Source organism: Typopeltis vanoorti, chromosome 5 (assembly GCF_054136105.1).
Source record: "Typopeltis vanoorti isolate ZY-2024b chromosome 5, IOZ_Tvanoo_1.0, whole genome shotgun sequence".
In the NCBI taxonomy this organism is placed as follows: domain Eukaryota; kingdom Metazoa; phylum Arthropoda; class Arachnida; order Uropygi; family Thelyphonidae; genus Typopeltis; species Typopeltis vanoorti.
The window spans coordinates 46,269,390-46,295,945 of record NC_143553.1 but is presented as its reverse complement, the minus strand read 5'-3'; the positions used below and the strand labels follow the sequence as shown (position 1 = coordinate 46,295,945).

The 26,556-nt window shown below is 36.0% G+C and overlaps 1 protein-coding gene across 1 annotated transcript in view; it reads right to left on the bottom strand.

Moving 5' to 3' along the window:
- LOC150106355 (serine/threonine-protein kinase 10-like) overlaps positions 1-26,556 on the bottom strand; it is a 413,234-nt gene that overhangs the window by 193,628 nt on the left and 193,050 nt on the right. The window contains exon 12 of the mRNA XM_090393096.1: positions 10,706-11,501. Within this exon, the coding sequence (XP_090249222.1) occupies positions 10,706-11,501 (796 nt within the window). The remainder of the gene's footprint in view (positions 1-10,705; positions 11,502-26,556) is intronic.

The following is a 26,556-nucleotide window of genomic DNA, read 5'->3' as shown; positions in this document are numbered from 1 at the left end:
AATATTGCTATAGGCATTTTAAAAGGAATATTGGAGGAAACGCTAATTAGAAGATTTATATAGATTCCGAAAAGGGAATCGTAGAACTGTAAGTTTTTTTTAAAATGGAAGAGTTAAGACTGTCAATAAGCATTAGTAGTGAATAAAAGAAGAAATTGCTATTTACGTTCTAAAGGAATGTTCGAGAAAACTCTGATTAGGAAGTTTAAAGTGGAATACTTATTGATAAATAAAAGGGAAATATTGCTATAGGCATTTTAAAAGGAATATTGGAGGAAACGCTAATTGGAAGATTTATATAGATTCCGAAAAGGGAATCGTAGAACTAAGTTTTTTTTTAAATGGAAGAGTTAAGACTGTCAATAAGCATTAGTAGTGAATAAAAGAAGAAATTGCTATTTACGTTCTAAAGGAATGTTCGAGAAAACTCTGATTAGGAAGTTTCATCTGTATTAAGGTCGCTGGATATAACTATTATTTCTACTAAAAAGAGACAGAATTAAGTCGGGAAGATTTTATGTGTACTACATAAGTGATGAAAAAGGATCCTGTGAAAATGAAGAATAAAGTCATATATCTTTGGAAAAGGGCCTTGACAGAGAGAGAAACTGGCTATGAACATTTTGTCATGTGCAAACAAAGTGTTTAGTCTAGTCTTAAGTATAAGTTTATTTTTAAAAGGCCTTGGATCCAATTAATTTGTAGTTAGTTATGTAATATTTGTTTGAAGTGTATATATATTGTTTTTGTTATATTAAATGTGTTTATTTTGTATTTTGATCTTGAGTCAGTGATTTATTTGGATTCTGAAAGAAATAGTAAAAAAGAGGTCATTGCACTAATCGGAGTGAACCCTTGTGCATATATAGGTACATTCGGAATTAAAAAAATAATTGTTAGAAACAGAGATCATCTCTATGGTAGGATTAATATTATGATAATAAATAAATATAACTATATAAACATCTCAAAATAATAATATAATCTCTAAATTATTACCACAGTACATCCTGTCTGTTTGCCTATGTTTAATCTATTTTCAATTGTTATGGCTGTCCTGTATAAAGAATGCAAATCCAAAAATCATATGGAACAATGACTATCATGTTTTAGCTGTTGTCAGGTGCTCTGGTTTTTGCATTTATCCCTGCAGACAGGGGTGACCAATTCACAGATAAACTCCACATTTTTTATTTTGTCCCATGATAAAAATGTGGAGGAGTCCATTGAGCCAATTAGAAAATTTCCACCATTGATTATGATACCTTGAGTTCAAGATATGGAACTCACTGAGCATGGTATGTGTCCTGAATCAGTGGGAAGACATCGCTATCAACCATAACATAATCAAGGAGACTTTTCTTGTATCCTGTCATCTTGTGCATTTGTGCACATTTTTCTGTTCATGAAATGGATTATTAAATATTATTTTTAGAGATTCAACATTATTACACATTATTAGATATTATGTGTTTAAATTTTTATTGTTCATAAAATTATTTACATTGATGTCAAGTAAGTAGACTAATGCTATTTTCTATCAAAGTAAAAAGGCACTGGCAAGTCTCTATCGATGTATTTAAAATTTATGCATCTACTTCATAACTCTTCAAAATAACTTTTATGAACAATAAAAATTTATGCACGTAATATCTAATAATGTCTAATAATATCTAACCTCAAAAAATAATATCTAATAATCCATTACCTGAACAGAAATCCAGCAGACATTTAATAATGCCAAATGCCTGCTGGATTTCTTATCAGGTCATGGATTAGCTATTACTAATGCCATGTTCCAACATAAAAATGTGGATAAATGCACATGAAGACAAGATGCAAGAAACAAGAATGGTCTCGTTGACTTTGTTATAGTTGATAGTGATGTTTTCCCACTGATTCAGGACACAAGAATATACAGAGGATTTGAAATAGGGAGTGATCACTATTTATTTTTGAGCAGGATAAAATTGAATATCATACTGAAAAAAAGAGTGTAAGAAAATTTTTAAATGAATTGAATCAAAGTTGACTAGTTTTCAGAAGTGAACTGTAAACTCAAATACACAAACATGGTTCAAGAAAAGAATGAAAGAGTTGAAATACAAGAACCAAATCTTGGAGATTCAGTGGCAAACCCTGAAGAAATCATTGACTGAATGAACAGACAGATATGTGGTGAGGCTGCTTGTATGGAAAGAAAAATCAGAGCTCCATGGCAAGCACATGAAGTTAAAGAGGCAGTCAAGGAAAAGAAGAAAGCATATTGAATGTTCCTGGCAAGTAAATCAGCTTATCCTCTTCAAAATGTTACAGTTATATGGTATAAATGGAATATTATATATCAAGCAATAACATAGTCTCTATTAAATTGTAGGTCAGTAGTTAGAATTGAAGAAGGTGCAGGCAGATGGTTTGAGGTAAAATGAGGTGTGTGACAATTATCAATTATCTATATGGATCATATGATGAATGAAAGTGGCATTAAATCATATCAAAATTGTTAGTCTTAGCTCTTTATGCAGATGAAGTTATACTTCTGAATAAATTCATTGAAGTCTACAAGATTCCTGAATAAATTGAATAACTGTTGTAAGAAATTTGGTATGGAAATCGATAATAAAAAGACAAAGACAACGAAAATAGGCAGAAATATTGAAAATATTGACTGCATCCTGAATGGAGAACCTATAGAACAAGTAAAACATTTCAGCTATTTAGACACTATTTTTAGTGAAGATAATCTTTTCTCACAAATGTTTTGTCTAGTCTGGTTAAAAGATCGGAATAATATTCCCTGGTTATTTTTTTACTTTTTGTTTATTAATTATCTTTTCAAGATAATTAATAAACAAAATGCCTTTAGCATCCCAAAACACCGATACCATGACCTTTCCTGCTGATGGAACTGACTGTGTCTTCTTTGGCACTGAACAACTGGCTTCTATCCACTGTTTTGACTGCTGTTTGGATTCTGGTGGGTAATGGTGAATCCGTCTCATCCATAGTAATAAATTGATGCACAAAATCAGTTTTATTCTTGTTAAAATGCTCCAAGCACTGTTCAGAGCTTTTCATGCGAGTGCGTTTTTGATCTGCTGTGAGCAAGCACGGCACCCATCTTGTGTAAAACTTTTTCATTTGCAATTCTTCATGCAAAATATATCCTACACATTCTTTTGAAATGAATATAGTCTCATCAATTTCATGCACTTTGACTCGCCAGTCATCCAATACCATAACGTGCACTTGATCAATGATTTCTGGTATTGTTACTCCTTTTGGACATCTTTCACGTAAATTATCTTCAAGGTTGGTACGGCCACGTTTAAACTCAGCAGCCCATTTCTTAATTGTCAAAAATGAAGGAGAAGAGTGCCCATAAACTTTTATGAACTTCAAATCAATTTCTTTTGGCGTTAAACCTTCTTTTAGAAAGAATTTTATAACTGCACGATACTCAATTTTATCCATTTCAAAGGATACAGAAAACACTTTTGCTTCAGACAGCTGTATAAAACAAACTACTTGATAGAATGACTTGCAATTTCACATGGATGCTTATGACAAATGTACCAACTTAGAAGAAAAAAAAATCTTGCCGATAGTGTTGCTATCTATGGTCGAGGCTGAGAACTTTTCAGACCACCTTCATGTATATGGAATAAGAAAGAAATTAGTCAAAACACTAAATTAGTTGATAAAAGACAGTGTTCAAACCAATTTTAACTTATGGATCCGAGAGTTGAGTTAGAAATAAAACACTTGTTCAAAGACTAGAGACTTCCGAGAAAGATTAGTGGAGTAAACAGATGGTATCACATCAAAAAATGAGGATATTAGGAAAGAACTTGCATTTGTTAGTATTCAGGAATGGGCTAAGGGAGCTAATTTCAGGTGGTATGATCACTTAAACAGAATGGGAGAGGAAAGATTAGCAAAACAAGTGTTCTCTGCCAGGTTGGGAGGAAAAAGACCTGGAGGAAGACCAAGATATAGGTGGATTGAAATGGTAAAAAGTGCCTTAAAAGACAGAAATATAAGATCTAACAATATTGTAGTCTTGAGAGAGAACAATTAATTTGGAGGAAAATTATTGATCGGAAGTTAGTAATGGTGCAACTTTTTCATGTGGTACTAATTATAATTATCCTGTAATCCCCCCCCCACAAAAAGGGTACATATCAGGAATTTGATGATGATATCTAATAACATAAGATACTGATAAGTCCTGCAGTTAATCTGATCTTACTTACACAACATGGCTACCAAGTTCACTGAAATTAATAGCTAACTGTGAAGCCAACTACCATGTTAGAGCAAAACTTTAGTTTAATATAAACCAAAATGATAATTAGACCTTCATGTCAAGATCATCATCTGGAGCCTACACATATATACAGAGAAACAAGCTGCACTTCAGTCTACATGGTTTGCTAAAGTTTGCTAATAATTGTTGTAACCAACTGTTACAACAATTATTAGCCTGACCTCTGGTGAAAAAGAAAAAAAAAAAAAATCTTTACTACATCAAAGTTAGAGTCCTATTATTATCTGCTGGGTTACAAAATTAAATTGGGCCGGAGAGCAACATGTTTATATATATATAAATTTCAACCAATTGTTTCCAATAAAAGCTGAAAATTGCTTAAAGTCATAAGGTATGCTAGATACTAAGTAGGCTGAATATGTGCCATCCAAATGCTTGGAATTTTTATGCCACCATTATTGTTGAGATTATGGTGGTTAATCAGAATTTCATAGGCTTCTTTAAATTTTCTTTCATACCAGGTTTTTGAATGATGTAAAGAGCAGGTACGTTTCCAATCAATTTGATGTAGGGTGTTGAGAGCATGATCTGAGAGGCCTGCTTCACCAAAAGAACACAAAAAACAAATTAAGTATAACAATTTTGGTGAAGCAGGCCTCTCAGATCACGTTCTCAACACCCTACACCAAATTGATTGGAAATGTACCTGCTCTTTACATCATACAAAAACCTGGTATGAAAGAAAATTTAAAGAAGCCTGTGAAATTCTGATTATCCACCCCAATCTCAACAATAATGGTGGCATAAAAATTCCAAGAATTTGGATGGCACATATTCAGCCTACTTAGTATCTAGTATACTTTAGGACTTTAAGCAATTTTCAGCTCTTATTGGAAACTATTCCATACCAATTGGTTGAAATTTATATGTATAATCACAGTTTTTTATTTTTACTTTATTTATATATATATATATATATATATATATATATATATATAAACATGTTGCTTTCCAGCCCAATTTAATTTTGTAACCCAACAGATAATAATAATAATAATAATAACAATAATAATAATAATAGTACTCTAGCTTTGATGTAGTCAAGGTTTTTTTTTCTTCTTCAACAGAGGTCAGGCTAATAATTTTTGTAACAGTTGGTCAGTAACTTTAGCAAACCATATAGTTTGTAGTGTAGCTTGTTTCTCTGTATACATGTGTATGCTCCAGATGATGACCTTGATATGAAGGTCAAAATGTCGAATGTTCATTCGACGTTTCGACTACATTATTATTATACTGCTGGACCTGGCAAAAGCGTTTGACAGGATACCACATGGAATTCTAATCCGTAAACTACAACATATGGGAATGGATATAGGGTTGGTGAGATGGATAGGTGGGTGGTTGATGGAGAGATATCAAAGAGTAGTTTATTCAGGAGTAGAGTCCAAAAGACAGCCTGTGACTAGTGGTGTGCTGCAGGGGTCTGTTCATGGACCACTGCTGTTTAATCTGTTCATTAATGATACGGGAAAGGATCTAAGTGGAACAGTTCATTTGTTCGCTGATGATGTAAAGTTGGGTAGGGCGATAGTGAATGCAGAAGATGTCAAAGTCTTGCAGGATGACTTAGATAGATTGGAGTTCTGGGCTAAGGAGAATGGATGTCAATTTAATGTGACAAAATGTAAGGTTATGCATTTTCGGGTGAAAAGATTAGCAGCCTGAAAGTATCTTCAGGACTGGGTTAAGGTGGTACACACCAGGGCAACTCGTTGCAAAGGTGGAGCAAGCTACCAACACTCCTATCCTAGTATCTCCTATAATGCAAAACACATCTCCTTGCGGATATGTCTATTTTGTTATGCATTAAGGGAAGGGCCACTACCCAGACCGGTTTCGACCTTTATTGAGGTCTCTTCAGTGGGAGCCAGGCCCAAGTCGAGATATCAGGCAGAAGCATTTGCAGGTCATCTCCACCTATAGGAATTGCCAATTGGTGTGCCACCCTTTTTTAATAAATTACTCTGGATTTAGAGAAAGATGTTGAAAGTTTATTTTCCACTTGGTTAGAGTATAATAAATTTAGTTTAATCCTTTATCCAAGTGTGAGCAAACAAAGTTTGCGCCTGAAAGTATCTTCAGGACTGGGTTAAGGTGGTACACACCAGGGCAACTCGTTGCAAAGGTGGAGCAAGCTACCAACACTCCTATCCTAGTATCTCCTATAATGCAAAACACATCTCCTTGCGGATATGTCTATTTTGTTATGCATTAAGGGAAGGGCCACTACCCAGACCGGTTTCGACCTTTATTGAGGTCTCTTCAGTGGGAGCCAGGCCCAAGTCGTACACACCAGGGCAACGAGTTGCCCTGGTGTGTACCACCTTAACCCAGTCCTGAAGATACTTTCAGGCGCAAACTTTGTTTGCTCACACTTGGATAAAGGATTAAACTAAATTTATTATACTCTAACCAAGTGGAAAATAAACTTTCAACATCTTTCTCTAAATCCAGAGTAATTTATTAAAAAAGGGTGGCACACCAATTGGCAATTCCTATAGGTGGAGATGACCTGCAAATGCTTCTGCCTGATATCTCGACTTGGGCCTGGCTCCCACTGAAGAGACCTCAATAAAGGTCGAAACCGGTCTGGGTAGTGGCCCTTCCCTTAATGCATAACAAAATAGACATATCCGCAAGGAGATGTGTTTTGCATTATAGGAGATACTAGGATAGGAGTGTTGGTAGCTTGCTCCACCTTTGCAACGAGTTGCCCTGGTGTGTACCACCTTTACCCAGTCCTGAAGATACTTTCAGGCGCAAACTTTGTTTGCTCACACTTGGATAAAGGATTAAACTAAATTTATTAAAGATTAGCAGCAGTATACCACATTGGTGGTATACTGCTGCTAATACCTTGACGAGCAGAGACAAGCAAGTTATTGTACCTCTGTACCAAGCCCTGATAAGACTTCATCTCGACTACTGTGCCCAGATTTGGTCACCTTGGTTCCTTCTTGATGGGGAGGAGGTGGAGAGGATCCAGAGGCGAGTGACTAAGATGATAGCAGGTCTATGGAATGAACCATATGAGAACAGGTTGAAGATTTGTGGGTTGTAGAAACTAGTTGATAGGCGGAAAAGGGGAGATATGATTGAGACATACAAATTGCTAAAAGGATTCTATAGGATTAATTCAGAGGATATTTTTGAGATCAGGACTAGTGGTGGGAGAACTAGGGGACACCTATGGAAGCTGGGCAAGAGTGTGGTTAGCAGGGGTGTTAGAACTGGGTTCTTTACTTTTAGAGTGGTAAATGAGTGGAATAAGTTGCCAGAGTCTGTTGTGGGTGCTATGACAGTGAGCGAGTTCAAGGCAAGGTATGACAGATACTGTGAGAATGTCGAATAGTTGTGTGGACATGATGTTTAGGGCCTCCCTCGATGAGTCTAAGGACTCCCTGGAGTAGCCCGAAATAATAATAAATTATTACATCCCACCTCCAGGGAGGGCATCTACTCTACAACTCTTCGTCTCACTACTCCACCAACCTTCATCATCTAACACCAACACCATTTACCGTTGACTACCACCACTAGTACTTTCACAGACATTCACACAATTATGAATTCATTATGAATAATTTTTCATAATGTGATAATTTTTCATATTCTGATCACTGTAAGTATGAAAGAAAGGGTGCCAAATGTTTCTTTCCATTACTTTTAAAAGTTCAATTGCATTTCATATAAGATGTTAGAAAAAAAAAAAATCACTTTATAAAGGTAGAAAAACTAAGCAAAAGTAGGAGGTATATTTTTTTTATATCAAACCCACATATATACACACATACAGCAGGCTGCAAATGGATAGTGACTAGCAACTGCTTGCACTGTCACAAGTTTTTAAAAGAGAGGTGAAAGAATAACAGTGTAAAACTGGCATTGAATATAGTTATAGAAATAGTACAACAGGAAGCAAGAAAGAAAGTGATTAGAGAGAGAGGGGGGAGCTAAAAATTCATTGAAATGCATTCTTCTAAATAGCATTAAGAATTTTTAGAAAAATTTCTGTTCCAAATGTAGAAATAGTATTGGAAGGATTTTGCATTTATATAGATTAGTAGTTGTAGTAAGAAGCAAAGTTTTGTCCAAAAAAAAAAAAAGAAGCAAAACCACCTTGAGAGCAAAAGGTCTTTCTAGAGGCTGAAGATATTACAAATGCTATGCTTGGAAGGGGTGATGGCATAAAATAGACCAAATGAGATCTAATCTGGAGATCTGGGTATTATCAAAAGGTAAGGAAAAGAGAAGTGAGATCTATCTTGTGCGAAATAAAACAGGACTATATTTTTTGTAGCAATGACATTCATTAATGCATTTGGAAAATTTTCAGTTCAAAATACTTTTTATTTTTAAATATATGTTGACTTTACATGTTGTACTCTTTCTTTATCAACCATGGTGGCTGCTATAATACCTCCGTTTACTGATTTATTGTCGTCCATTCTGCCACCATCTAAAGATTACATTTTGCGAAGTATAATGCAAGATTTTGTAGCATCCTGCAGCATGTATACCTCCTGTCATTTAAAAAATGTGGCAGGTAAGGAATAGGAGGAGTGCACATGGGAGGAGTGGGTTGGTTGGTTGGTTTACTGGTGGAACAACAACAAAGGTCATACTGCACCATAGCAAAAGTTACAGAAATACATAAATAGTCAAAGACAAACTAGTAAACAATATGCATGTACAAAAACCTAGCTAAATGCAGTATCTACATATAAATAAAATTACAGCAAAGATTACAGCAGTTAAATAGTCAGAGAAATTAGTAAACAATATGCATGCAGAGGAGTGGTTTTGATATCAGCATCTCAAGGATCAGTGATGTTATGGAAATAAGTGTTTGCTAGGAGTTACGATACTAGCATGATCAAGGGGAAAGGATGACAAGCATGAAGTGGCTATGGACTTGACATTGGGTAGTGTGACTAGAAGAATGGACATCTGAAGGATAGTACTGACTGTATCACTGAATCTTGAGTGAGGATAGGATGCTTGGAAATGGAGATACAGATACTGAGAAAGAAAGTGGAAGGTATGAAAAATGAGTTGACATGTGTGAAAGGAGAAATTGGAAGATGTGAAAGGCTGAATGATGTGAGAGAAAGTTATGGAAATGAGATGAGGGATAACGGGCGAATGAGGGAATCAGAGGAAGTCAAGAGAGTGGATAGAGAGATGTGGGGAAGGCAGATGATAAGTGAGAGAGCACGGATGGGGAGTGATGGAAGAGAGAAAACATGGGAGATGCAGGTGAGCAAGGAATGGATGGATCTGTAAGGAGGAGTGATGTATGGAGATTAGATGAGTGTCATAGTGTGTAGAATAGAATGTCAGAGAAGGTGCCTGTCTGGAGGAATGATTGTGTGTGTGTGTGTGTGTGTGTGTGTGTGTGTGTGTGTGTGTGTGTGTGTGTGTGTGTGTGTGTGTGTGTGTGTGTGTGTGTAACAATAAAGTGAGGTGAAAATGTGGATGAGATGAAGTGATGGCTGGTACAAATGATCTGAATGGAAGTGTGAATCAGGTAGCAAGAGATCTGAGATTAATGTTAGGAACTATGCAGTAAAAATATGTGAGAGAGAAGATAGAGTGTATTGGCCAGATATGATAATGTGGAATCAAGGATCGCAAGCAATAATGGACGACATAATAGCAAGCATGTGTTGAAAGAGTGTATGGAATATGTGGCTGCTTGGAGTGCATTTGAGGATAGAAGAGCTGTATGCAAGAGATGGACTACATCTGAGTATGGAATGGTGTAGACATCCAGAGAGATTTTTCATATAGCAGAACAAGGACAAGAGGCCTCTAGATGCAAAAGGAGGAAGTGAGCAGAAGAGTGAGAAATGTAGTTTTTGCAAAGAAGGTGGCTGGACTATGAAATTCATTGCCTGATAAGGTGATGAATGAATTTAAGGAGTGGTATGATAAACTTTGTGTTGTCTAAGATGGCCTCCTGCAATGAGTCTTGTGACTCCTTGGAGGTCCAGATTAATAACAGTAAATTCATAGCCTCACTGAAGAATGGAAAGAGATTAAAGAAATGTTCACAGAAGATCTTCAAGCCTGGAATCCTTGTAGACTGTCTCCTACAGCACACAATATTTTTTTTTTAATGCCGATTTCTGGCTATTTGGCTGGGCATGTTGCATTTGTCTAATTTTCTACTACAAAACCCAGGTAAGTTATTGAAAGACGTTATCAACAAATATTTCATTCCACTAAAACAATATAATTAGACTATTTTATACATGCACTAGTAGCCTAAATTTACAACGTACTTCTACATTGTCATTTTTATCACAGCAAATGATTTTTAAATTTTAAGCTCTTTAATGACTGACAGTGATTATTATTTTTACTCACCTTTTCTTTCTTGTTTCGCAAAACAACCTGCCCATCTTCCTCATCTTTAGTCCTGTTTTCTTTATCACTATTATCTTCAACTTCAAAATGTTCACTATCACTTCCAATTTGCTTAGTATACTCTCTGTCAAATCTAAGATCTTCCATTTCTACAGGCGTGGAATGAGCAGAACCATGCTTAACATTTTGATCAGACAATACAGTTTCTTTTGTTCCACTTAATGAATTTTCATGTATGGTTGAGTGAGTAGATTTTTCTGTATTCAGATTTAAATTCATTTTCATTTTAGGTTTATAGCCACAGTTTTCATTTTTAACATTATATGTATCACCACAGTCAATTTCATTTATAGGAAAATTAGTTTCTTGTAGTTTCTGATTTAGGGAATCCTGAATTTTCATTTCAATTTCTGTACAAAGGGGTACTATTTCTTGATTGTAGTTAATGGGTGAGACATCAAGTGCTAATTTCTCTGTGGAAAGCTGTACATCTTTTGCACAGCTAGAAGGAAGTACATGCTCTCTAAAATTTTCCCCTGAATCACAATCAAATTCTGCAATATTTTTGCTGCCTACTAATTTGATATTTTGACTGTCTGATAAATTTTCCTTGACATCAGGTGGTACATGTAGTGTATCATCAACTTCAAAAGTTTTCTCAACATTTGTGACTGAAATATGATTTAAGTTATTTAAATCCTGATTTGGTATTTTCTCATCACTAATAATTTCTGCTACAGGTTCTTCATGTTCTTTGAGTTCCACTTCAAGCACTTTCTGAGTATCATTACTCCAGCTATTAAAAATATAAATGACATTTATGACAAATTCTTATAATTTACTACAAAAAAAAAGAATGAAATATTCAAAACAGTTAAAAATATTATACTTACTTAGTTAGGCATAGCAAACACATATACAGTAAACAATTTATTTCTGAATGACTTATTTTGTTAACTTTTTTTTGTTTTTTTTAAAAAAAGTACGCAGAAATGTTGCATATGAAGTAATTTCATAAGTAAGCTTTCCACTACTGAGAATGACTGATTTCACTCTATGTACCCAATATATTTTAAAGTTATGCACAGTTGCTTTTCTGTTCTTATTGGAAAAGCTAACTAGTATAAGAATTCACACCAAGAAGAAGAAACTCAAAAAGTTTTGTTACACTAGCGGAATTCATTGAGTTGATTCTGTTTATTTATATTTTCCTGGACAAGATAGCAACTACCCATTGTTCATGAAAATTCTTCTTGATGATTTTCATTCTGTATCTGGTATTATTAATATCACTAAAACTATCAACAGACAGATCATTTCATTTTCACTAAGAGCATTATGCCATTGCAAATTTTATAATAAAGCACTTTGGTATAGCATTCTGCAACCATTTAAGTTTACAGAAATGAAGGGAAAGTTTTTTCTCTTAATCTTCTATACTGCTAACTCCATCAGAAGCAGTTCACAACTAGCTCAGTGAACTGTGCGGAAATGACCCTCAAACATTAGCTATTTTTCAGATGCAGCTAGTGTCTCTAAATCGTCTATAATACTACTCTTGAATTTAAATATGCAGCAACTTCTGTGTCCAAATTTTTAATAACTAGAGCTTTATTGTGTTGTACATACTAAAATATTGCTTATTTCAGAAGAAATAAAATTTCTAAGGGTCCTGTACATTTCCAATTTCTTTCCGTGCCTAATGATGTAGCATGTGATAATAGCAACAGAAATATAATGCCCATCATTTGGCATTTGACGAATGGTTGATGCAAGAACCTACTGGTAACTTGGAAAATTACATCATGCCTTATCTTAGCCAATGAACCAAAATATTTCATTAAGCAAGAAAGCATATGAACATGAGACAGATCCATATAGCAAGGAAAAAAACTTTGATCCTAATTCATCTATCTACAGAACCAATGGATAACTATTATGCTAGAAAAGTAAATAAAACAAATAACAGAATTCATGAATTAACTGAACTCCGGTAGTGAAAGTTTAATTCATATATGCTTGACTTTTTTAATATATGCTAATATTTAAAAAAAATATTACCAGCCTTCCTTCAGGACACTTAAGTCAATCTTGGGCCACTATTGGATGCTAGATAGTAAATAGGATCAAACCTAATCTCCCCCCCCCCCAGCTACATATTGAAAGAACTCTCTAAGAATTTTTTTATTATTTTATTTATTTTTTTATTTTTTTGGCTTCATTAGCTAACTGCATCCTCCTTTACTGTTCTTTATACTCCTCGTTGAATTCATTATTACTACTCATCTTATGTTGCCTCCATAATGCCTTCTTTCTCTATTGCATGCTTAATCTCCTCATTCATCCATTTAACACCTACCTTATTTAACCTTCTGACCCTTGGAATCCATTTAGACACTGCATCTACTAAACCTGATAAAGGGTCCTCAGGTCATAGATTTGATGGGATTTGAACAATGGTCTTTCCAACCAAAGATCTTGTCTAAACAAATTGAGTGACAGAGGCTTAGAGCTGGATCAGTACAGATGAAAGCCAGTGAAATGTGAATGTTAGAATCTCTAAAGAAGATGATTTCACTATTAACAAAGTCTGACTGGAGAAAATAAAAATTTAAATAAAGAAAATCAAAAAGTTCATATTGGGTGGCAGCATTAAGGGGCAACAAACGGACCTCACAAAATGATAAAGAGTTTTTCAAGTTGAGCAATCTCGATGTCCATCATGAAAAGGTTGTTAACATTTTGCAGGTTGGATGACTGAAGAATCTTGACTAATTGAAGATGCATTTTTCTTAGGAAAGTTAGTGTGGTGTTGCAGATAGAGGATGGAAATAAACAGTGAATTTGGAAAACCAAGAATATTTGTAAATCATACCTGGAAGGTTTACAAAATAATTTTTTTTTTCCCCCCTGTACATAGCCTTTTGTTTGAGCTGTCACAGATGTTTTGGTTAATTTCAGTGAATTTGGGAAATAACTTGAGCAATAAAGACAACAGGTGATGTGAAGCACAAGTTATGGTTTATTCCCATTAGCTGTCATATCTTTTTGTAGGGTGAGCTGTTTTCATCAAAGGAAATGGAGCAATCAGTGAATAGTCCTGCTGCAAAGTGACATCTCTTAGAGGAAATCTCAACTAAATGTGGAAGATGATCCATCACCCGATGAAATGCTGCCTCCATGCATATCAGAGGCCTGAAGTGGTAGATACTATGGTTTCCAGAGTAGTGATTCGGGTTGCTATCTCACCCCTCTTTTTACATGTGTGATTGATATCCTTTAAATTGAAATACCTTCATGTTAAAAAACGTTTAATTTTCTTGACCAAAAAGCTCTGGAAAAACTTTTATTGGGATTATATTGATCAACTGTATATAATAAACAACTAAGTTATACCAACTAGTTTCACCAACTAAGTCTGTTGGCATCTTCAGGGCACATAACTGATGTAAGGCACTAAAAAGTAAAAAACTGTTACAAACTAAAATCAACCGATTCCAATTATATTAAACAAAGAACAGAGCACGTACAATACATTCATAGAGCGTGGATGATCTCACTTGTTGTTATTTAGGAACGTTCTATAGTTGGCACTATAATTCAGTTCTGGCGAGTTGAGGGATCTGATAAGGGTCTTCCAGATCACGGGCAAGATTAGTCCTTGGTTCCTGTTAAGGTTTTGTGTACAGCGGGCAACTGTTGTGGCATCCTTAAAAATTCGGGAGCGGAAGTCCTCCTCCATGTAAGGAATTGTGCTTCTATCCCACTCTATGGTATGGTTCGTTCTTGAGAAATGAAATGCTAACCCCGATTTTTCTTCTCTGTTATTATTGACGTCACCTATGTGTTCTTTTTGCCTAATTTCAAGGCTCCTTGAAGTTTGGCCGATGTAATTCAAGCCGCACGAGCATGGTATGTTATAAACTCCAGCATATTTGGAGAAAGGATGGCTATCTTTTGGAGATCTTAAGAATTGTCTAATCGTTTCTGTGGGTTTAAAGGCCACTCTTATTTTATGTGGTCTGAGGAGCCTAGCAATCTTATTGGAAACTGTCCCTAAGTATGGAATGACGATGGTAGAAATATAACGTACATCATCTTGTTGTCTTTGTCGGGGTTCAGAGAAAAGCATCTTGTGGACGAGTCTTCGAGGAAATCCATTCATGGAGGTTGGTGGATATCAGGGATAGTTCTTCCTGGAGGTCTTGTTGATCTGTTGTAAGGAGAGAGGCACGGTTCTTCAACATGTGTACAATACTAAGTTTCTGAGAAATGTGGTGTGAGGAAGTGAAATGTAAATAACGTCCTGTATTGGTAGGTTTGCGGTAAACTGAGAGGTTGATACCACCATTCGGAAGCTTCTTAATTAAAGTGTCCAGAAATGATAATTGGTTATCTTCTTCAAGTTCTAGAGTGAATTTGATTGTGTGGTGTATAGAGTTGAAGATAACCAATTATCATTTCTGGACACTTTAATTAAGAAGCTTCCGAATGGTGGTATCAACCTCTCAGTTTACCGCAAACCTACCAATACAGGACGTTATTTACATTTCACTTCCTCACACCACATTTCTCAGAAACTTAGTATTGTACACATGTTAAAGAACCGTGCCTCTCTCCTTACAACAGATCAACAAGACCTCCAGGAAGAACTATCCCTGATATCCACCAACCTCCATGAATGGATTTCCTCGAAGACGCGTCCACAAGATACTTTTCTCTGAACCCCGACAAAGACAACAAGATGATGTACGTTATATTTCTACCATTGTCATTCCATACTTAGGACAGTTTCCAATAAGATTGCTAGACTCCTCAGACCACATAAAATAAGAGTGGCCGATAAACCCACAGAAACGATTAGACAATTCTTAAGATCTCCAAAAGATAGCCATCCTTTCTCCAAATATGCTGGAGTTTATAACATACCATGCTCGTGCGGCTTGAATTACATCAGCCAAACTTCAAGGAGCCTTGAAATTAGGCAAAAAGAACATATAGGTGACGTCAATAATAACAGAGAAGAAAAATCGGGGTTAGCGTTTCATTTCTCAAGAACGAACCATACCATAGAGTGGGATAGAAGCACAATTCCTTACATGGAGGAGGACTTCTGCTCCTGAATTTTTAAGGAGGCCACAACAGTTGCCCGCTGTACACAAAACCTTAACAGGAACCAAGGACTAATCTTGCCCGTGATCTGGAAGGCCCTTATCAGATCCTTCAACTCGCCAGAACTGAATTATAGTGCCAACTATAGAACGTTCCTAAATAACAACAAGTGAGATCATCCACGCTCTATGAATGTATTGTACGTGCTCTGTTCTTTGTTTAATATAATTGGAATCGGTTGATTTTAGTTTGTAACAGTTTTTTACTTTTTAGCGCCTTACATCAGTTATGTACCCTGAAGATGCCAACAGACTTAGTTGGTGAAACTAGTTGGTATAACTTAGTTGTTTATTATATACACTTGATCAATGAAATACCTTCATTTAAGATACAGCAGTAAAGTGGTTTCACAGGAATGAAGAGGAGTGGAAAAACTTGTCTGGTGCTTACTAGATAAGTACACAGGAATAAACCTCATGGATTGCAACATCCTGTTGCCATGCACTCTGCCAGATATACCTGGAGGAAGACTTAATAGTGTGGATTGTGAATGATTTGATCAAGGCTATGCAGGCTACTTTATCATTATTATTATATTTTGGCAAGGAGACTGGATGTTCTTTGTATGGTTAATATGTGGAAGAGTATTAATTTTGATAAAATTATAAAGATTACTACTGTGTTGAGAATAATTACTTTAATTTCCTGACATTTCCTCTTCACATTAAGGTTATCATCCTAAAGCGTGCATGCATGCGCGCACACACACACACAGAAACAAGTTATATTACATTTCAAACAGCAAATCAAAGTGACACTACTTTGATCAATTGTTATTTAACTGACATGACCTCTAATGAGGAAAAAAAATGCATACACCAGAGCTATGGATATTTTTACATGGTCAGAGAACAAATTCAAATTATATTTTATGCTTTCAACCATCACACAGGCCTTGACGTGTATATACGTCCATAATTACACAGATGCGAAGTGTCCACTGAGGTCGATATAACCTTTAGATATTATTATTATTATTACACCTCCAGGGAGTCCAAAGACTCATTGAGGGAGGACACCTCCACCACATCCACCAACTACTTTCATCATCTATACCAACGCCATCTACTGCCAACCACCACCATTAGTATTTTCACAGACATCCATGCCCAAGGCGGGATTTGAACCTGCAACCTTTTGGCTGGAGAGCGGATACGCTAACCAATTGGCCAACCAGGCCGGCAATTATAGAAATAATATTGATACAAAGCATATATGTTTGATATATTTTATCCATACAGCTGTTTAGGTGGTTAATACAGCAAAAATGGTGGTCTAATCATATTATATTGGGGTCATGCTAAGTGAAACTGATGAGCCTAGGGATATTGCCATAATGGTGGATAAGAATTTGAAGTTCAAAGGTGACATGGCAAGGGTGCTTAAGGGTCAAAGCTGAATAACTGGGAGGTGACCTCCACATAGCCTTTTTAAGGAATGTATGGACCTAATGTATCCAGGTAGATAATGAATGAAAGAGGATGGGCTTGCAATTTGGAATTTAGCTGACCAAATTGTATTCTTATTGGCTTAAACCACAGTGTAAAATGATGGTACCACATAACAAAATTTCATGCTGCATGAGGTGTTGCCCAGTTAAACAAGGCTCCCATTGTTTTCATCAGGGAACCAGGGGGAACAGCAAAAAGTCAGCTACTAGAACAAATTCCAGAACGTGACCCAACTCAACATCAACAGAGTTCAAGATTGGTACTATCAACATAAGAAGCATCAATGGGGGAAAAATGGAACTAGCAGAAGAATTAGATAAGTACCAGATTGACATAATAGGTGTGACTGCAACAAAGAAGACGAAAACAGGTGAGATCTTTCTAAGCAACAAATACAAAATGTTATATTTAGGCAATGAAAATCAGGGAAAGAGGAAGTATCTATAGTATTCAACATTAAATATGACGATAATCTTCTTGAACAGCAGGCAATATCAAATAGAGTGATGTGGGCAAATATCAGAATGGGAACTGAACAATGAAACTTATTTGTGCTTATGGTCACACAGAAGGATCTACCAAGGAAGAAATAGAGGAATTTTTTGAGGCATTAAATGAGCAGCTAGGCTCAATGAAAAAGGAAATGTTGGTCCTTGCTGGAGATCTAAACAGCAGAGTAGGACATGATTACCAGACATAACAATGTTTGGGGAAAATTTGAAGAAAAGTACAGAGCTAATAATAATAATAATGGCAAATGCCTACTGGATTTCTGCTCAGGAAATGGAATACTAATACCATGTTCCAACATAAAAATGTGCACAAATTCACATGGAGAAAAGATGCAAGAAATAAGAAAAGTCTCACTGACTATGTTATAGTTGATAGCAATGTTTTCCCACTGGTTCGGGACACAAGAATATACAGAGGATTTGAAATAAGAAGTGATCACTATTTAGTTTTCAGCAAGATAAAACTGAATTTCATATTAAAAAGAAGAGTATGCAAGAAAGTTTCAAGGTTGAGCAGGTTTCAGAGGTGAATGTAGACTCAAATACACATACATCATTGAAGAAAAAATGAAAGAACTTGAAAACAAGAACTAAATTTTGGAGATTCAATGGCAAATCCTGAAGAAAACATTGATTGATTGATTCAGCCAGAGAGGCATGCGGTCAGGTTGTAAGGATAGAAAAATCAGAATTCATGGTGAACTCAGGAAGTTAAAGAGGCAGCCAAGGAAAAGAAGAAAGCATATAGAAAGTTTCTAGCAAATAAGTCAGCTTGCGCTCTTAGTGAATACAGAGAAAAATGTAAGAAAGTAAAGCACTGTGTAAAACTAGCTAAACAAAAGTCATGATAAGACTTTGGTAAAAACATAGAAAATAAATATCAGGAAGGTGGCAAAATATTCTGGAGCTATTGAAAAAGCTGAGAAATAGATGAAAAAGTACTGTAAAAGGAATTGGAGATGATAAAGGTGGCATGAAAACTAGAGTTATTCTAGTGTCTGGAGTAATGACTTTAAAATACTGCTAAATGAAACAAGCAGTGTCAGCACGATGACAGAAAACTCCCAACAAGAATGCAGTCAGTAATACATATCCATTCTTGAAGTAGAAAAAGTCATCAAAAACCTGTAATGTGGAAAGGCAACTGGAGTAGATGAAATTCAGCCAGAAATACTTAAATATGGAGGAATAAAAATTTTAATCAGAAGGAATGGTCAGAGGGTCAAATTCCAGAGGATTGGAGCAAAGCCCTCATTTCCCTCTATAAAAAGGGAAATAAAACTAAATGTGAGAATTACAGAGTTATTCCTCTAGTGAATGTTCCTGGTAAGATTTATGCAAGTATACTTGAGAATGGCTAAAAAAATTATGGAAAGGAATCTTGGTGAAGAACAAGCTGGATTCAGGCCAAATAGAGGTTGTTAGGATCAGATTTTCACTTTAAGACAAACAGTTGAGAAATTTGGGAATAGAACAAGGATTTGTATTTAAGTTTTGTTGATCTGGAGAAGGCATATGGTAAGGTGCCAAGAGGAAAGCTCTTCAAAATAGTAGTTATATGGTAAATGAGACATTAAGGAGGAAGTTATGGCTTTGGTTGGCTCTTCCTGGCCACAGGTTATTGGCATTAGTGAGACATGGCTACATGAAGATGATATAGTTAGTAGGATAGAATGTGAAGGGTATAGTGTGTTCAGGAAAGACAGAGAGAAAACAATAGGGAGGAGTGTTATTGATGATAGTCAATGAACTGCAGCCAAAGAGAATAGAAGTTCAACTGCAGGATAGTGAAAATAGCACATTTGAGGCTATCTGGTGTGAAATTGAGGCCAGCAGAACAAAATATACAGTTGGGTGCTGCTATAGACCAGGCGATGGAATAGATGATAGAGATAGTATGCATAGGCAAATAGATGCAATGAGTGGGGGACAGGTAATTATTATTATGGGGGATTTCAATTATAATAACATTGATTGGAAGGAGGAGAGGACACATGGGAGGAAGGAAATGGATTTTATGCAGTTACTAAGGGATAACTACCTGAGACAGCATGTAATGGAATATACTAGAGGTTCGAGAGTGCTCGATCTAGTAATTATATCTGAGAATTTGATTATAATGAATATGACCACGTTGCCACCAATTGGTCAGAGCGATCATAAGGTGGTGGTGGGAGGTGGCTAAATGTTTGGAAATTTCAATTAAGACAGGCTATATGTGGAATTACTGGGCTGGTAAGTATGACAAGATTAGGAGATTGTTTGGATCAGTGACATGACATATAAGACTGCAAGGCTGTTGATAGTGAATGGGAAGTGGTAAAGGAGTGTTTGAGGGAGATAATGGCTGAGTGCATATCTAGAGTCAGGAGAGTAAATCAAGTGGGAGTTAAATGGATGAATAACACCATTAAGCTTCAGTTGGAAAAGGGAAAAAAAAATTGGGGGGGGGGGGGATTTAAAGAGTTAGGGGACCTGCAGGCACATGAACAAAGCATAAGCCAGAAGGGTAGTAAGAAAAATAAAAACAGATTATGAAAAGAAATTAGCAATGCAAGCTAAAGAAGATCCCAAACAGTTCTTTCGATATACTACAAGTAAAAGAAAAAATGTATATGGCAGAATGATTTTAAGGAATGCCGATGGTAGGGAGGTAACTGAATCAGTCAAAATAGTAGAATAAAGCGAACACTTTGCAAGAGTATATCATCCAGGTGGTGATATTGCAGGAATGAGGGAACCAATCTTATACAAGAATTGAGGTGAATGAAATGGAGGTGAATAGCATATTGCAGAACCTTAATGTGAATGCATCTGTGGGATTGGATGGTATACCAGCTCGAGTCATACGTGAAGCAGCAAAGGAATCGTCAGTGCCCTTGACCATATTGTTTAATTTAAGTCTCAACTCTGGGTTAGTCCCGAGGGAATGGAAAGAGGGGAAAATACTTCCACTGCATAAAGGAGGCTCCAAGACTGCTGTTGCAAATTACTGACCGATCAGCATATCAGGAGTCGTTGTCAAGGTATTGGAGAAATTAGTCAAGAGCAAAATACAGGAATGGATAGATGGAAATGGGATACAGGATACGTATGAGGAGCAGTATGATTTTGTGAAGGGTAGATCATGCCTCAGTAACTTGATCGTGTTTTATAATACAGTGACGGCTGAATTGGATAAGGGTAATGGGTTTACAGTGATACTGCTGATCTGTACTAAGGCCTTTGACAGGATACCACATGGAATTCTAATCAGTAAACTGCACCACATGGGGATGGATATAGGGTTTGTGAGATGGATAGGAGGGTGGTTGATGGAGAGATATCAGAGAGTAGTTTATTCAGGAGTAGAGTCCAGAAGAAGGTCTGTGACTAGTGGTAACTGCAGGGTTTTGTTCTTGGACCACTGCTATTTTATTTTATTTAATGATATAGGAAAGGATCTGGGAGAAACTGTTTACTTATTTGCCAATGATGCAAAGTAGGGTAGAGTAATAGTGAATACAATTGTGTCAAAATTTTGCAGGATGATTTGGATAGATTGGACTAAAGAGAATAGATGGATGTCAATTTAATCTGGCAAAGTGTAAGGTTATGCATTTTGGGACGAAAAGATTAGCAGCAGTATACCACATTGGTGGAACTGTACTCCAGGAAATTGACAAAGCCAAAGACTTGGGAGTGCCAGTAGATAGGGAGTTGAAGTTTGGGAGGCACATAGCAAAAGTGGCTAAATCAGCTCATCAGATCACTTGGTTACTGAAGAATACTTCGACAAGCAGTTATTGTTTCTCTTTATCGAGCCTTGATATGGATTTGTTGAGTAGTGCTGTGAAACTGGCAAAAGCTAAACTGTTCTGTAGGAAGGATATTTAACTAGTTTACAGAGACATGAATTCTGGAAAAGATAACGTTTTCTGCAATTTTGACCAAATTAGAAATCAGACTGATGGGACGATAACTTTGAGGCAGCTGTGGATCCTTGCTAGGCTTATAAATAGGGACCACGTCTGCCAACTTCATGCAGAGGGAAAGTTTTGGGCACCAGAGTTTCTTCTTGATGGAGAGGAGGTAGAGAGAATCCAGAGGCGAGTGGCCAAGATGGTAAATGGTCTATGGAATGAACCTTATGAGAACAGGTTGAAGATCTGTGGGTTACAGAAATTGGTTGACAGACAGAAAAGGGGTGATATGATTGAGACATTCAAATTACTGAGGGGTTTTTACAAGATTAATTCAGAGGAAATTTTTCAGAACAGGTCTGGTGGTGGGAGAACTAGGGATATTATATAGAAACTGAGCAAGAGTGTAGTTAGCAAGGGTGTTAGAACTAGGTTTTTTACTTGGAGAGTGGTGAATGAGTAAAATAAGCTGCCAGAGTCTGTTGTGGGTCCCATGACTGTGAAGAGTCCAAAGCAAAGTAGTATGATAGATACTGTGTGAATGCTGAATAGTTCTTGACATGATGTTTAGAGCCTCCCTCGATAACTCTAAGGACTCCTTGGAGTTTCCCATAATAATAATAAATATATCATGCAATACATAGTCTCTATTAAATTGCAAGCAGACAGTTGCCAGTAAGCCAGTAGTTAGAATTGAAGGAGGTGCAGGAAGATGATTTGAGGTGAAGAGAGAACACTATTGTAAAATCAGGTATGTGACAGGGGTGCACTCCACTGTTTTCCACTATCTATATGGATCATATTATGAAGGAAAGCGGTATTAAGTGTGATATCAAAATTGGTGATGTTAATCTTAGCTCTTTACTTTATGCAGATGAAGTTATACTTCTGAATAAATTCTGTACAAGTCTACAAGATTCCTGAGTAAATTGAATAACTGTTGTATAAGAAATTTAGTACGAAAATCAGTAACAAAAAGACAAAGACAACGAAAATAAGCAGAAATATTGAAAACATTGACTGCATCCTGAATGGAGAACCTATAGAACAAGTAAACCATTTCAATTATTTAGGCACAATTTTTAGTGAAGATAATAAATTAAATATGGAAATAGACAATAGAATTAATAAAACTGGTATGGTAAGAAGTCAGTTGAATAAATTTACATGGAATAAGAAAAAAATTTGTCAAAACATAAATTAGCTGCATACAAGACAGTGTTATCAATAAAACACTTGATCAAAGACTAGAGACTGCTGATATGAGAGTTCTGAGAAAGATCTGTTTAAGTGACCATACTACCTGAGATTAGCTCCATTGTTAGCATTTAAGTATGTGTTAATAGAGCTAATCTCAAGTGGTCACTTAAACAGAATAAGAGAGGAAAGATTAGCAATACAAGTGTTCTTGGCCAGTTGCCAAGAAAAATACCCAGAGGAAGCCCAAGATACATAGATTGATCAGTAAAAAGTGCCTTAAAAGACAGAAATATAAGATCTGATATTGTAGTCTTGACATATAACAGATTCATTTGGAGAAAAATTATTGATCGGAAGTTAGTAACGGTGCAACTTTTTCACATGGTACTATCATAATTATCCTGTACACCACCTGTGAGTATATATCAGGAATTTGATAATGATGAAGATGAATTCACATGGCAAAAACTGCAAATACAACTCAGAGGATAATTGTGATTGACACAAACCTTGACATGTAAGGATATGGATGTCATTTTGCCTCTTTATAAGGAATTGATAAGACCGCGCCTGCACTACTGTCTGCATATTTGGTCTCCCAGGTTCCAAGGAGATAAAGAAGCTGTGGAAAGGGTGCAAAGAAGAGTTATAAAAATTATATCAGAATTATGGGATTTAGATTATGAGATCAGATTGCAAGTGTGTGGATTAGAGACTGGTTAACAGGAGAAAGAGGGGGGGAGTGAAGTTTATAGAACAGTGAGTCAGTGGAAGAGTTGCCTTTACATGTAGTGAGTGCATCTAGTATGAATGAGTTTAATCAAAGGTATGACAGCTGGTTTGGGTGATGTATAGCCTACCTCGATGAGTCCTTGACTCTCTAGAGGTCTAAGATAATAATAATAATAATAATCAATAATTTAACCTAAGTGTTTGTTACATGAAGGCTAATCCTTGAGTATTACAGTACTAATTATAATTTATAATGAACTCTCAGAACAAAAGGTTATGTGGTTAGAATATGTGCCATCCATATTCTCAGGAATTTTAGACCATCGTTATTGTTGAGATTAGGGTGATTGATTAAAATTTCACAGGAATCTTAAATTTGCACTCATACAAAGTTTTCAGATTGATGTGATGAATAGGTGCCTTTCTAGCCAATTATGGAAAGTATCCAGGGCATGATCAGAAAGGCTAGATTTGCCATAGTTATTAAATGCAATGTGTCATTTATGTTCCTTTTTCCAGGCAAAAATTGTGTGCCAGTTTCACCAGTAAAACAGATTACAGGTGCATTCATTACAGTATACTCCCTGGACCCACCCTTGAATATACTATAATCAATGTACCTGTAAACATAGGTGGCTAACTAAACACATTTGTCCTAACATTCTATGAAATCTTCATTTCAAGTTACACACACATCTTTTTGCTATATGAATTACCGTATTTGCCGGCGTATAAGATGCACTTTTTTTCTTCGAAAATAGGTCTGAAAAACAGGGTGCGTCTTATATGCCGATACTAAGTTTTTTATTACTTTCTCTGGAAATTTTCTCTGTTCCAACTCGGAACTCGTGTAACTCGAAAGTTCCGAGTTACGCGCTTTCTTTCTTGCTTCCTTGCGGTGTGTGAGAGCATTCCAGTTACTTAGAGTTCAGTGGATGCACTGTCATCAATGATCACAGCTGTTAAATCACAGATATGCCGTTAAATTTTCTCTAAATTTCTTGGCAAATTATGGGTGAAAAACATCGGCATTGCTACAATATTGTACAAGCTATGTCGCGTATGCTAAAGAACATGGAAACGCTGCAGAGAGGCATTTCAGGACTTTCAGTGTCTACAAAAATGATTATTCATCAAGCGAAAGCGATAGCCACTAACAGAAGGATTGCTAACTTTACTGGATCAACATCATGGTGTTCAAGATTCATGAAGAGAAACCAGCTATGTATGCGGACTAAAACAAAAATATCACAAAAGATGCCAGCTGAATATGAAGAAAAAATTATTGAATTTCATTATGTAAATTCATTATAATATTCAGTGATAAAGTTTTTTTCCTTAAACAATGTGTACAAAAAAAAAGGGGGGGGGGGTGCATCTTATAGGCCAGCAAATACGGTATGTGCTTTCTGTACCCAATGATTGCATTATAAAAAGCTGTTATATATGATGTATTTTCTAGAAATGAAGATTTCATAAGATGTTAGGACAAATGTGATTAGTTAGCCACTATGTTTATTGCTACAATAAATCTGATTTGCTTGCATACATGTAGCATAGTCTGTGGGAGGAAGGGACGGAGTGTTTTTCATTATGAAATGTCATTCCAGTTGTCTCTACTTATAGAAATTGTTGCCAAATGTAGTACAAAGACTAAAATGTCACTGTACTGTATTTAGTGATAAAATAAAACTGCTCTCATTTTTCTTGCTTCTGCAGTAAGTATCTGTTGAGGTTAGAATGTTGTTCACAGTATGGGAATTTTTATTTCAGTCTTTGGAAACAACAAACAGTAAGATTTATTGATCCCTGAATAAAAATGAATACTCTTATGCATTATAAGAAGCAGATGATCTACAACAAAATATTAGCATATTGTGAGATGTCTATTATTGACAAGACAGAAGAGCTGCTAATAAAAAAAATAAACAAAAATATGTAATAAATGTAGGGTTTGTGAATGGATGGATAATTTCGATGATGATTATTTATGTATCAGAAATTATTTATGTATCCTATTATTGTGCAAAAAGTGTATAATGATCCTCAGTAAACAAAAGAAAATTCTTTTGTTTTTATTTTTTTGTTTTGTTTTTTTTTGTTTTGGTTAGGTGATCCCCACACTCCCCCTATATAAAAAAAAATACACTGTAATTAAAATTAAAAACATCACACTTGATAAAAGTGATCTATTAGTTAGTTCTGACATATCTGCCCTTTTCACAAATTTCCCAATCAATGCTATCATTCTTTTTTTACAGGACAAATTTTTGACCAATATCATGGCCCTCTTTGCCCATGTGCTACATTCTGGTTATTTTGCTTGGCAAAATACTTTTTACCTGGAAAAAGGAGAACAATCATGGGCTTGCCATTATTCACTCCTCCCTATTGGTTGTCCTTCTTCCCTTCACATATTAGGCCTAGTGGCCTGTTACGGAGCTATCCTTAGCCCTTCTAAGCCATACTGGTCCCGTGGATAAGGCTGCTAGCCCTATGCCTCCCGTGCCCTATGTCTGTAGATGCATGTGTTCACAGGGCCGGTTTGCCTGCTTGCGGGAGGAAAAATCCCAGATAAACTGGGAAGAAAAACTCTGCAGCCCAAGACCAGCTAACTTGGCTATGTCTGAGAAAGATCCTTAAGCTCCTCATTTCAGCGACAGGAATCGAACCCAGGACACTTCTTTCCCAAGCAAATGGTTGCAAAGCGCACAGCCACTCGGCTAATTGCACAGACTCTCCCACTGCTAACTTTTATACATAGTTTTAATATAGCATGTGTGCTAGACATATTTAGAAACTTTCACGGCTTACACATGTAAAAAAAAATATAAATAGAGAAAATTTTATTCAATAACTCCAATATTTTTCATCCAACATTA